This window comes from Tachypleus tridentatus, chromosome 3 (genome assembly GCF_004210375.1).
Source record: "Tachypleus tridentatus isolate NWPU-2018 chromosome 3, ASM421037v1, whole genome shotgun sequence".
NCBI classification, from domain to species: domain Eukaryota; kingdom Metazoa; phylum Arthropoda; class Merostomata; order Xiphosura; family Limulidae; genus Tachypleus; species Tachypleus tridentatus.
In genome coordinates this window covers 105706784-105720197 of record NC_134827.1, presented here as the reverse complement: position 1 = coordinate 105720197, position 13414 = coordinate 105706784, and the positions used below count along the sequence as shown (strand labels likewise).

At 35.6% G+C, this 13414-nt stretch overlaps 1 protein-coding gene across 2 annotated transcripts in view; it reads left to right on the top strand.

Moving 5' to 3' along the window:
• The first annotated feature begins 1655 nt into the window (after positions 1-1655).
• LOC143247672 (nose resistant to fluoxetine protein 6-like) overlaps positions 1656-13414 on the top strand; it is a 31236-nt gene continuing 19477 nt past the window's right edge. The window contains exons 1-3 of one of the 2 annotated variants that reach the window (XR_013026658.1): positions 1656-2197; positions 4765-4991; positions 13062-13179. Coding sequence is in view for 1 of the 2 variants with exons in the window: in XM_076496055.1 (XP_076352170.1) it covers positions 1687-2197; positions 4765-4991; positions 13062-13179 (856 nt within the window). In the remaining variant the exon portion in view is untranslated. The remainder of the gene's footprint in view (positions 2198-4764; positions 4992-13061; positions 13180-13414) is intronic. The other variant, XM_076496055.1, reaches the window with a different exon arrangement.

Sequence of the window (13414 nt, the reverse complement as noted above, 5' to 3'; positions counted from 1 at the left end):
AATAATCACCATAATTACACAAAAAGACACTAAGAAAGAAGTGAACAGCGCAAAGCACGAAACCTGTCTCACACAAACATCGTACAAAATAAAATGGAAAGTGGATCAGAAGACGCCTGTTGTGTTTTTTGCTTTCCTAGCTTCGTATCTGAGGTCCGAGGGTCGCGGGTTCGGATACCGGTCGCACCAAACATGCTCGCCCTTTCAACCGTGGGGACGTTATAACGCAATGGACAATCCCACTATTCGTTGGTAAAAGAGTAGCCCAAGAGTTGGCGGTTGGCGGTGATGACTAGCTGCCTTACCTCTAGTCTTACACTGCTAAATTAGTGAACGTTTAGCGCAGATAGCTCTCGTGTAGCTTTGCGCGAAATTCCAAAACAAACAAACAAACAAGCAGTAAAGTCATCTTTCACACGGAGGTTTGGTACACCACTGGTTCCTGTTAAGATCTTAAAATAATTTCAATGAACTATCTGCCAAGCTCAACTCCAAGTGACCTAAATCACTTTAACGTTCTTCAAGTAACCAGATGATCAGATGCGCGAGGTGGAATGTCCGTGACCTGCTAAGATATTCTACCTGTGATATAAAAAACAAAATCAGTTTCTCTGGGGGCAGAGACAGACGGTTAGTTTTGTGCTTATAAACCAATGATCCAGTTTACTGAAGTGGATCAAAGGAACCTGTGATACCAAAGTAGAGACAATGTTTCTTCGTCTTCTAGTAAATACAGAGGAATTCAGTAAAAATAATGCAAACAAGTTTGACTGGAATAACTTTCCCATCAGTCACCAGTTGCACACGAAGCTAGGATTTTTTGTTTTTTTTATTCTTTTTAATTTCGCGCAAAGCTACACGAGGGCTTTCTGGGGTAGACGTCCCTAATTTAGCAATTTAAGACTAGAGGGAAGGCAGCTAGTCATCACCACCCACCGCCAACTCTTGGGATACTCTTTTACCAACGAATAGTGGGATTGACCGTCACATTATAACACCACCACGGATGAAAGGGCGAACTTGTTTGGTGTGACGGGGATTTGAACCCACGACTTTCAGATAACTAGTCGAGTACCTTATCCACCTGGCAGGCCTAACTTTATTGCAATATTAACACTAAATGTTCATGTATTGTTGGTTAGTTTTAGAGCAGAACCACAATGGGTTTGGTTCACAAGAAGAGTAGAATCCCTGATTTTTGTCTTTGTAAGTGCTTTAAATTACCGCTGTCCCATCTGAAGAGCGCAGATAGCTCTCGTGTAGCTTTGCGCGAAATTCAAGTAACAGTTTACTTGTCTACTAGGCCACGCTCATTCACAATGACCTAAATCAGTAAATCAAAAATCCACTTTTTTAAAGAACTTTATAATATTTTAATTCACTGCAGAATGCAATTTTTGAGGAATAACAATCAACACAATCTCGATAGTTACAATTTACGAAATACCAGTAGTTTTTCGACTTCTGACGAAACACTGGTTTTGCAATAACTGAATAACCATATTCCAAGGCCATGACCTTGAGCGACACGAAACTCTCGACGAATTAAATGTATCTGAGTAATTTTTTACAATATTCATCAACCAATCAACTGCAAGTTTTACACGCGAGGCGAACACAAGTTTCTCTCAGTTCAACCAACTATAAAAGATAAAACTATAACCCTTGTCATATCAAAGTGAGAGAATGGGTACCTCATACGTTCAACTAACGTATTTAGTTTTTATTTTATTTTCTAACAAGGAGTTAGCGTTAAGCACAGAAGATGACCTGACTCCAACTCAGAAATATATGCCAACATTATCATTCTCTCCGACTGAGACAAAGGAAACTTTCACTCCTGTCCCAACTGATACGACTCCAAAAAATCCAATGTTTACTTTTGTACCGATATCTCGCGCGACTGAGAAAAGCGAAACATCTAGTAAATTATTGTCTTCCGTGATCGAAAACGAAGCGATTAATGTCACCGTTTCTTCGACTGAAACTGTAGAAACGTCAACTCCCGTTTCCAAAGCCTTCGAAGAGTGGTATAAAACTGATAAAGTAATTAAACAGCTTGCACAGAATGCCGTTCGTAGAATTCTACCAATGATAATAAGATCTGGATCGAATGTGAACGTATCTGCAAACTGTCTGGGGAGTGGATTAAAACTGTTGAGAGGGATTCGTAATATAAAGGAATGGGCGATTCGAAGTAAGTTTATGTAATGTTTCATTATGACAGACAAACTTTAGGTCATTAAGAAAATGGTAGAAATGTTGTTATTTATTTATGTGTTTATTTATTAAGTTATTGTATTTAGTTAAGACAATGTAATACAATAAGTATAGATCACGTGGGTTAAGGACGTTCGACTCGTAATCCGCGGGTTCGAATCCCCGTCGCTCCAAACATCCTCGTCCTTTCAGCCGTAGGGGCGTTGTAATGTTGCGGTAAATCCCACTATTCGTTGGTAAAAGAGTAGCCCAAGAGTTGGCGGTGGGTGGTGATGACTAGCTGCCTTCCCTCTAGTCTTACACTGTACAATTAGGAACTGCTAACGCATATAGCCCTCGTGTAGCTTTGCGCGAAATTCACAAAACACTAAACATATTGTTGTCTGTTATTTAAGACAATGTAATACATTATGTATATTGTTGTCTATCATTTAAGACAATAAAGTACACTAAGCAAACATTTTTTTGCACATCATTTAAGACATTAGAGTTTCTAGTGGAGTGAAAATGTTTTCAATCGTGAAAGATTATCCCTCAGGACAACAAAGAAATACAAGTGAAATAAAACGCAGGCCAGCTATTATATGACAGAATACGTAAACAGTTAACACAATTTTGAAAAATATGACTTTGCTCCTTGCGTTATCCATATCCATAACCAACCTTTAATTTTTATAGTCATTGATTCCGTTTTTATAGGCCAAACAGATTATTTCGTACAATAAGTGCCTTAAAAACACTCACTTGTCAAGCCTAATCTGCTAATTTATACATCGAAATGATTTTAGACCAGAAACTGGTTTAGAACAACTTAGATTCAGCCATGACACATTAAATAATATTTTTCATTACAATCGTTTTATTTTCCCAGTGCATAATGAACTAGATACAGTATGTGTTATTTAACTTACGTTTTGTGATTTATTCATAAGATTTATTTGTTTTCATTAGAAACCACCGTCTATAGCTAGCGTACGATACAAAAACAACTCGGCGCGGATGACACTGAATTTCAAAAAACAAAAAGTTACTTCGCAAATGTCTCGCGAGATGACAATAAAATAAATTTTATTTAATAATTTAGAGAAAAATTCGAGATTTTTACTTTAACTTTCATATACCTTCCCTTTTTTGTATTCTACATCTATATAATTAATTTTAAAATTCTATTAGACTTACATTTATTAGTAATTCTGTGAATAGTATTACTGTGGATATTACTTAAAATAAAAACCTTATATTTATTAAAATAAAATAGTTAACGGAAAAATTATTCATCATTGGTTTTTAATATTAAAGTAATCTCCCTGATATAGACGGTTTACAGGTATCTCATGATGATATGAATCATATCTCTCATAAAGTGCGTAAGAATTATCTATCTATTTTAGTCATTTACGTTATCGACCATGTTAACATTTTCTTTGTCCATAGAGAGAGCAGTTCATTTCAAATCTATTTCCGTTGGCCATAGATGAAATGGTTTATTTTAAGACTACTTTTATTGTCCATAAGGAAGCAGTTTGTTTTTGTTAGGTAAATGGTATATTTTAGAACTGTTTTCGTTGTATATAGAGTGTGTATGCGTGTTTTCTTACAGCAAAGCTACATCGGGCTATCTGCTGACTCCCCCGAGTGAAATCGCACCCCTAATTTGAGGGTTGTTAATCAAACAAAACAAACAAACAAAACTCTCGTTCACACTCTCGTTTCTAAATTTCAAGCAAAGCTACACGAGGGTTATTTACCCTAGCGGTCCCTAACTTAGCAGTGTAAGACTAGAGGGAAGGCAACTAAGCATCACCATCCACCGCCAACTCTTTGGCTACTCTTTTACCAACGAATAGTGGGATTGATCGGGACATTATAACGCCCCCACGGCTGAAAGAGCGAACATGTTTGGTGTAACGGGGATTCGAACCCGCGATCCTCAGATAACAAGTCGAGTGCCTTAAAGGCCTGGCCATGCCGGTTTCACGGGTTAAGAACCAGTACGCTGTTTTCTCCAGATAAAGGCCACCTATAAATTGGCGGTGGGTACTGCTAATTTCCTACTCTCTAGTTCATAAGTTAAAAATTAAGGACAACTATTAGCACATAGCCCTGTGTGTAGCTTCACACGAAACATCTGAAACAAAATGAAACAAAATTAAGATTTCTTTACATTTTGTTTATTATTTTTTGAATATTTGTTGTTGTTTTTTTAGTTCTTATTTGATTATATTTTGTTTGAAAATCGTTTCTCTCCCTGAAAACAGTAGCTTTGACTTACGTCTATCGTAACAAATTTCAAATAAGAATTGTTTTTAGCGGTAATTTTTAATAATTTTGATAATTATTGAAATTAAAACGTACTCAACATTTTAAATCGTGTTTTTTTAAATTAACGCTCCCTTCTTTTTGTTGGTTTATTTGTGAAAATTTATTTCAGTGTTATTCTATTTTCCTTTACGTCTAAATGTTTATATATTCTGTGAATATTTTCTCTCTCCCTCTCCGTTGACGAATTTTGATCAAACATTAATTTAAAAAGTTCTTTTTCAGTGTTAGACGCTACAGGAAAACCACCAGGAGGCATCTTGACTGGGACAATCACAGGCTTTGGTTCTTATGACGAATGTATGAATATTGTTGCAACTCAATCTCAGAAGGAGTTATTCAGAGGAAGTTACTGTACGGTTTCATTTCGTCCACCTTTACCTCCTAAACCCAGATTTTACTCTATAAAAGGAAATCTTAAAGGCTTTGAGGACGTACGAAAAGATAATGCGGTAAAGAACTTTTCTTTCTCACCAACTGAAAGAAAACCTAATTTTGATAATTTGAGTAAAACTTCTCTATTGTTAATTTTGTACGACAGATGACGCTCTAACTTGACTTGAAACGTAGTCGCTTGTGCATTTCTAATTGTACGCTAATTCATTTCTATCTATTAAGATAGCATAGAATAATTAACACATCATGTTGTATACGTATTGCCACCCAGGTACTGGTTAAATATTCTATAGAAAGTTATATAAATTAAGGTTTAGGAACAACACTGTTTATATATCACAGTCGCTCAGTCCTAGCGATAACAGAGTTGACTTATTTATGACTCCAATAACGGAGTTTCGATTATTGCGGCAGGCAGAGCACAGTTGGCTCATTGTGTAACTTTTACGACAAGCATAATTATTGAACCATGTGATAATAGTTTTGTTACGTTAACCTACATTTCTATGAAATTCGGTTGTATACAAGTAATCCCACCCCTGTGTTCCCTGGTGGTGAAGTGACACCTGGTTTAAATACCCGTGGTGCACAGCACAGACAACCCGTTGTGTAGCTTTGTGTTTAACTTCGAAGAAACAAACCGATACCTGTAATTAAGCACGATAGAAAAACACCAAAAACTTAAGAATATGAGTTAAGATTTTTAACAACCAATTTAGCCTAACCAAAAAAACTTCATTCTAATCATATAAAGAACTGAGGAATGGGCTTATACTATTCAGATTCGGTAGTTCGGATGGAGAGAACAAGTGATCAGCAACAAAAGTTCGATAATAATAAATAATTATGGTGTTAGATAGTTATGACGATGGTTTGAATACATCATAATTACATGGTCATGTTAGATAGTCATGGCGATGGTTTGAATACATCATAATTACATGGTGGTGTTAGATAGTCATGGCGATGGTTTGAATACATCATAATTACATGGTGGTGTTAGATAGTCATGGCGATGGTTTGAATACATCATAATTACATGGTGGTGTTAGATAGTAATGGCGATGGTTTGAATACATCATAATTACATGGTGGTGTTAGATAGTCATGGCGATGGTTTGAATACATCATAATTACATGGTGGTGTTAGATAGTTATGACGATGGTTTGAATAAATCATAATTACATGGTGGTGTTAGATAGTCATGGCGATGGTTTGAATACATCATAATTACATGGTGGTGTTAGATAGTCATGGCGATGGTTTGAATACATCATAATTACATGGTGGTGTTAGATAGTCATGGCGATGGTTTGAATACATCATAATTACATGGTGGTGTTAGATAGTCATGGCGATGGTTTGAATACATCATAATTATATGGTCATGTTAGATAGTAATGGCGATGGTTTGAATACATCATAATTACATGGTGGTGTTAGATAGTCATGGCGATGGTTTGAATACATCATAATTACATGGTGGTGTTAGATAGTCATGGCGATGGTTTGAATACATCATAATAACATGGTGGTGTTAGATAGTTATGACGATGGTTTGAATAAATCATAATTACATGGTGGTGTTAGATAGTCATGGCGATGGTTTGAATACATCATAATTACATGGTGGTGTTAGATAGTCATGGCGATGGTTTGAATACATCATAATTACATGGTGGTGTTAGATAGTCATGGCGATGGTTTGAATACATCATAATTACATGGTGGTGTTAGATAGTCATGGCGATGGTTTGAATACATCATAATTACATGGTGGTGTTAGAGAGTCATGGCGATGGTTTGAATACATCATAATTACATGGTGGTGTTAGATAGTTATGACGATGGTTTGAATACATCATAATTACATGGTGGTGTTAGATAGTTATGACGATGGTTTGAATAAATCATAATTACATGGTGGTGTTAGATAGTCATGGCGATGGTTTGAATACATCATAATTACATGGTGGTGTTAGATAGTCATGGCGATGGTTTGAATACATCATAATTACATGGTGGTGTTAGATAGTCATGGCGATGGTTTGAATACATCATAATTACATGGTGGTGTTAGATAGTCATGGCGATGGTTTGAATACATCATAATTACATGGTGGTGTTAGAGAGTCATGGCGATGGTTTGAATACATCATAATTACATGGTGGTGTTAGATAGTCATGGCGAGGACCTGAATACATAACAGCTTGCTTCGTAGATAAACTAAGTAATTTGAAACTTTCCAAGCTTGGGTTTTAAGTGTGAATACGACATTCAATAATTTATATTCTTGACTATACTTAAGAATATATCGAATAACTGGCAATTTTAAAATAATTCTGTAAATATTTTTAGTGTTTATAGTTTGTCTTGTCTGCGAGCATTATTTCTAACAGGCAAATCTCTATAACAAAACAGCTAAACGCTTCCAGTTAAGCCTCGCTTGCGTAGGTTTCTAGTTTGAATGCAACAGGATAATTATAGAATATCAATTATTTCTCGCGTGACTAGTTTGTCAAAATCACATTCGAAACCTGTTTACGTGGCTTATAACAAAAGGTTAGATAGTAAAAAAAAAATGGCTGTAGGCTTATAAGGATGTATATTAAGAGTAAAAGTTGAATAGGTCAATGTCTTGCCTATGGTAACAAAAATGTAGTTGTATGTTTTAAATTAAATGCATCATTACGTATAATTCTTCAAATGAGTATCTTAAATGCACCATATGAGATAAAGTGTTGTTATTGGGTAACTTTAAAGCATCATATGAGATAAAGTGTTGTTATTGGGTAACTTTAAAGCACCATATGAGATGAAGTGTTGTTATTGGGTAACTTTAAAGCATCATATGAGATCAAGTGTTGTTATTGGGTAACTTTAAAGCATCATATGAGATAAAATGTTGTTATTGGGTAACTTTAAAGCATCATATGAGATAAAGTGTTGTTATTGGGTAACTTTAAAGCATCATTTGAAATAAAGTGTTGTTATTGGGTAACTTTAAAACATCATATGAGATAAAGTGTTGTTATTGGGTAACTTTAAAACACCAAATGAGAAAAAGTGTTGTTATTGGGTAACTTTAAAACACCAAATGAGAAAAAGTGTTGTTATTAGGTAACTGTAAGGCACCAAATAAGATAAAGTGTTTTTATTGGGTAATTGTAAGACACCATATGAGATAAAGTGTTGATATTGGCTAACTGTAAAATCCCAAATGAGATACAATGTTGTTATTGGGTACCTGGATTTAAATTTGATGACGAAGAACTCATATTTTTAGAAAATAAACGTTTGAAGACGGTTTGGTTGAGTAGTGAAAAAAACACTTTATAACAAATGTACGACAGTATTATACCATCCTCAAGTAGTGGACATTGTCCGTAGTGTCTGTAACATTTAGACATTTTCTGTTACAGCCATACATTAACCTGTTCAGTGCCGCAGACGAGATAACTCGTCTAAGCCGATCGGTAACACAGTGCCACGGACGAATTAATTCGTTCTTAATAATACCTACCTTCAACGCTAGATGTCAGCACCATACATGCATCTGACCAACTTACAAATTGTTTCTCTATCAATCCAAAATGGCGTCACGAAAAACGTTACAAAATGAGGAAGCATTGGAGTTGTATTGTAGCAGCTGAAATATTTGGCAGTCAACAGGTTAAAGGAACAAATGAGTTTAGGTGAAACAATAATAAGAGATAGATAGCATTTCAAACTAACAATGCAGTACTTACTTACTGATCTTTGTTCATCTTTTGAACAGCTTACTGATCTTTGTTCATCTATTGGACAATTTACTGATCTTTGTTCATCTTTTGAAGAGCTTACTGATTTTTGTTCATTTATTGAACAACTTACTGATCTTTGTTCATCTATTGAACAGCTCACCAATCTTCGCCCATATATTGAACAACTTACCGACCTTTGTTCATCTATTGAACAACTTACTGATCTTCGTCCAGCTATTGAACAACTTACTGATTCCAATTCACCAACTTAACAATTGACTGATATTTGTTCACCGTTCTAATCCACCCATTAGACCATAAACTGACAATACTAATCCACCCAGTAGACCACAAAGTGACAATACTAATCCACCCATTATATCAGAAAGTGACAATACTAATTCACCCATTAGACCACAAACTGACAATACTAATCTACCCATTAGACCACAAACTGACAATACTAATTCACCCATTAGACCACAAACTGACAATACTAATTCACCCATTAGACCACAAACTGACAATACTAATCCATTCATTAGACCACAAACTGACAATACTAATTCACCCATTAGACCACAAAGTGACAATACTAATCCATTCATTAGACCACAAAGTGACAATTCTAATTCACCCATTAGACCACAAACTGACAATACTAATCCATTCATTAGACCACAAACTGACAATACTAATTCACCCATTAGACCACAAAGTGACAATACTAATCCATTCATTAGACCACAAAGTGGCAGTAGTAATCCACCCATTAGATCACAAAGTGACAATTCTAATCCACCCATTAGACCACAAAGTGGCAGTAGTAATCCACCCATTAGATCACAAAGTGACAATTCTAATCCACCCATTAGACCACAAAGTGACAATTCTAATCCACCCATTAGACCACAAAGTGACAATTCTAATCCACCCATTAGACCACAAAGTGACAATACTAATTCACCCATTAGACCACAAAGTGACAATACTAATTCACCCATTAGACCACAAAGTGACAATACTAATTCACCCATTAGACCACAAACTGACAATACTAATTCACCCATTAGACCACAAACTGACAATACTAATTCACCCATTAGACCACAAACTGACAATACTAATCCATTCATTAGACCACAAACTGACAATACTAATTCACCCATTAGACCACAAAGTGACAATACTAATCCATTCATTAGACCACAAAGTGGCAGTAGTAATCCACCCATTAGATCACAAAGTGACAATTCTAATCCACCCATTAGACCACAAAGTGACAATTCTAATCCACCCATTAGACCACAAACTGACAATACTAATCCATTCACTAGACCACAAACTGACAATACTAATTCACCCATTAGACCACAAAGTGACAATACTAATCCATTCATTAGACCACAAAGTAGCAGTAGTAATCCACCCATTAGACCACAAAGTGACAATTCTAATCCACCCATTAGACCACAAAGTGACAATTCTAATCCACCCATTAGACCACAAAGTGACAATACTAATTCACCCATTAGACCACAAAGTGACAATACTAATCCATTCATTAGACCACAAAGTGACAATTCTAATCCACCCATTAGACCACAAACTGACAATACTAATTCACCCATTAGACCACAAACTGACAATACTAATTCACCCATTAGACCACAAACTGACAATACTAATCCATTCATTAGACCACAAACTGACAATACTAATTCACCCATTAGACCACAAAGTGACAACACTAATCCATTCATTAGACCACAAAGTGGCAGTAGTAATCCACCCATTAGATCACAAAGTGACAATTCTAATCCACCCATTAGACCACAAAGTGACAATTCTAATCCACCCATTAGACCACAAACTGACAATACTAATCCATTCATTAGACCACAAACTGACAATACTAATTCACCCATTAGACCACAAAGTGACAATACTAATCCATTCATTAGACCACAAAGTAGCAGTAGTAATCCACCCATTAGACCACAAAGTGACAATTCTAATCCACCCATTAGACCACAAACTGACAATACTAATTCACCCATTAGACCACAAACTGACAATACTAATTCACCCATTAGACCACAAACTGACAATACTAATTCACCCATTAGACCACAAACTGACAATACTAATTCACCCATTAGACCACAAACTGACAATACTAATTCACCCATTAGACCACAAAGTGACAATACTAATCCATTCATTAGACCACAAAGTGGCAGTAGTAATCCACCCATTAGATCACAAAGTGACAATTCTAATCCACCCATTAGACCACAAAGTGACAATTCTAATCCACCCATTAGACCACAAAGTGACAATTTAATCCACCCATTAGACCACAAAGTGACAATACTAATTCACCCATTAGACCACAAAGTGACAATACTAATTCACCCATTAGACCACAAAGTGACAATACTAATTCACCCATTAGACCACAAACTGACAATACTAATTCACCCATTAGACCACAAACTGACAATACTAATTCACCCATTAGACCACAAACTGACAATACTAATCCATTCATTAGACCACAAACTGACAATACTAATTCACCCATTAGACCACAAAGTGACAATACTAATCCATTCATTAGACCACAAAGTGGCAGTAGTAATCCACCCATTAGATCACAAAGTGACAATTCTAATCCACCCATTAGACCACAAAGTGACAATTCTAATCCACCCATTAGACCACAAACTGACAATACTAATCCATTCATTAGACCACAAACTGACAATACTAATTCACCCATTAGACCACAAAGTGACAATACTAATCCATTCATTAGACCACAAAGTAGCAGTAGTAATCCACCCATTAGACCACAAAGTGACAATTCTAATCCACCCATTAGACCACAAACTGACAATACTAATTCACCCATTAGACCACAAACTGACAATACTAATTCACCCATTAGACCACAAACTGACAATACTAATTCACCCATTAGACCACAAACTGACAATACTAATCCATTCATTAGACCACAAACTGACAATACTAATTCACCCATTAGACCACAAAGTGACAATACTAATCCATTCATTAGACCACAAAGTGGCAGTAGTAATCCACCCATTAGATCACAAAGTGACAATTCTAATCCACCCATTAGACCACAAAGTGACAATTCTAATCCACCCATTAGACCACAAAGTGACAATTCTAATCCACCCATTAGACCACAAAGTGACAATTCTAATCCACCCATTAGACCACAAAGTGACAATACTAATTCACCCATTAGACCACAAAGTGACAATACTAATTCACCCATTAGACCACAAAGTGACAATACTAATTCACCCATTAGACCACAAAGTGACAATTCTAATCCACCCATTAGACCACAAACTGACAATTCTAATCCACCCATTAGACCACAAACTGACAATACTAATTCACCCATTAGACCACAAACTGACAATACTAATTCACCCATTAGACCACAAACTGACAATACTAATCCATTCATTAGACCACAAACTGACAATACTAATTCACCCATTAGACCACAAAGTGACAATACTAATCCATTCATTAGACCACAAAGTAGCAGTAGTAATCCACCCATTAGACCACAAAGTGACAATTCTAATCCACCCATTAGACCACAAACTGACAATACTAATTCACCCATTAGACCACAAACTGACAATACTAATTCACCCATTAGACCACAAACTGACAATACTAATCCATTCATTAGACCACAAACTGACAATACTAATTCACCCATTAGACCACAAAGTGACAATACTAATCCATTCATTAGACCACAAAGTGGCAGTAGTAATCCACCCATTAGATCACAAAGTGGCAGTAGTAATCCACCCATTAGATCACAAAGTGACAATTCTAATCCACCCATTAGACCACAAAGTGACAATTCTAATCCACCCATTAGACCACAAAGTGACAATACTAATTCACCCATTAGACCACAAAGTGACAATACTAATTCACCCATTAGACCACAAAGTGACAATTCTAATCCACCCATTAGACCACAAAGTGATAGTATACTAATCTACAAAGTGAGTCATAATTCCACCTGTTGCATATAATACCATAATATGAATGTCAAAAAAACACTTTTGCAATGAAAAACATGATTGCTGCTGAGTCAACAGAGAATCAACCCCAAATTTAAATTGTGTATAAAATAAATAAATTATACTTGATTTGTTCATAAGTAAATACTGATGTAAAAACGGGATAATTTCTGAAATACTACCAGTTATAACTTGTGACAAGGAAAAAAAATCGAAGATGTTCTGAAATAGAAAATAAATCAGATTTCTATAATCTATAGATATTAAATTCGATATTTTATTGTTATTAGTTTTGGAGAACAATTGGTGTTGAAAATGCCCGATTTTTCTACTTCTTGTCCTTCCGGTTTGGAGTTTGTGTTCCTTCGACTTGTGGAAGACAGGACATTGAAAACATTGCAAACGCAGGTAAGAGTCTAGCTTTCCATCTATTGAGTGGAAGTAGCCAGGGACATTTTGATGACGTAATATTACTGAAGACTAATAACACAGGCCTGCGAATTTAAATTTCGTAAAAGTTATTTGGTTTTAATTATGGATTTCCCATAATTCAGCTATGTAGATTTTATAAATAATTAAACATATTTTTTTATATCATGTTTTTACATTTCGGAAAAAAAAAAAAGAAACTCTTACTTAAATC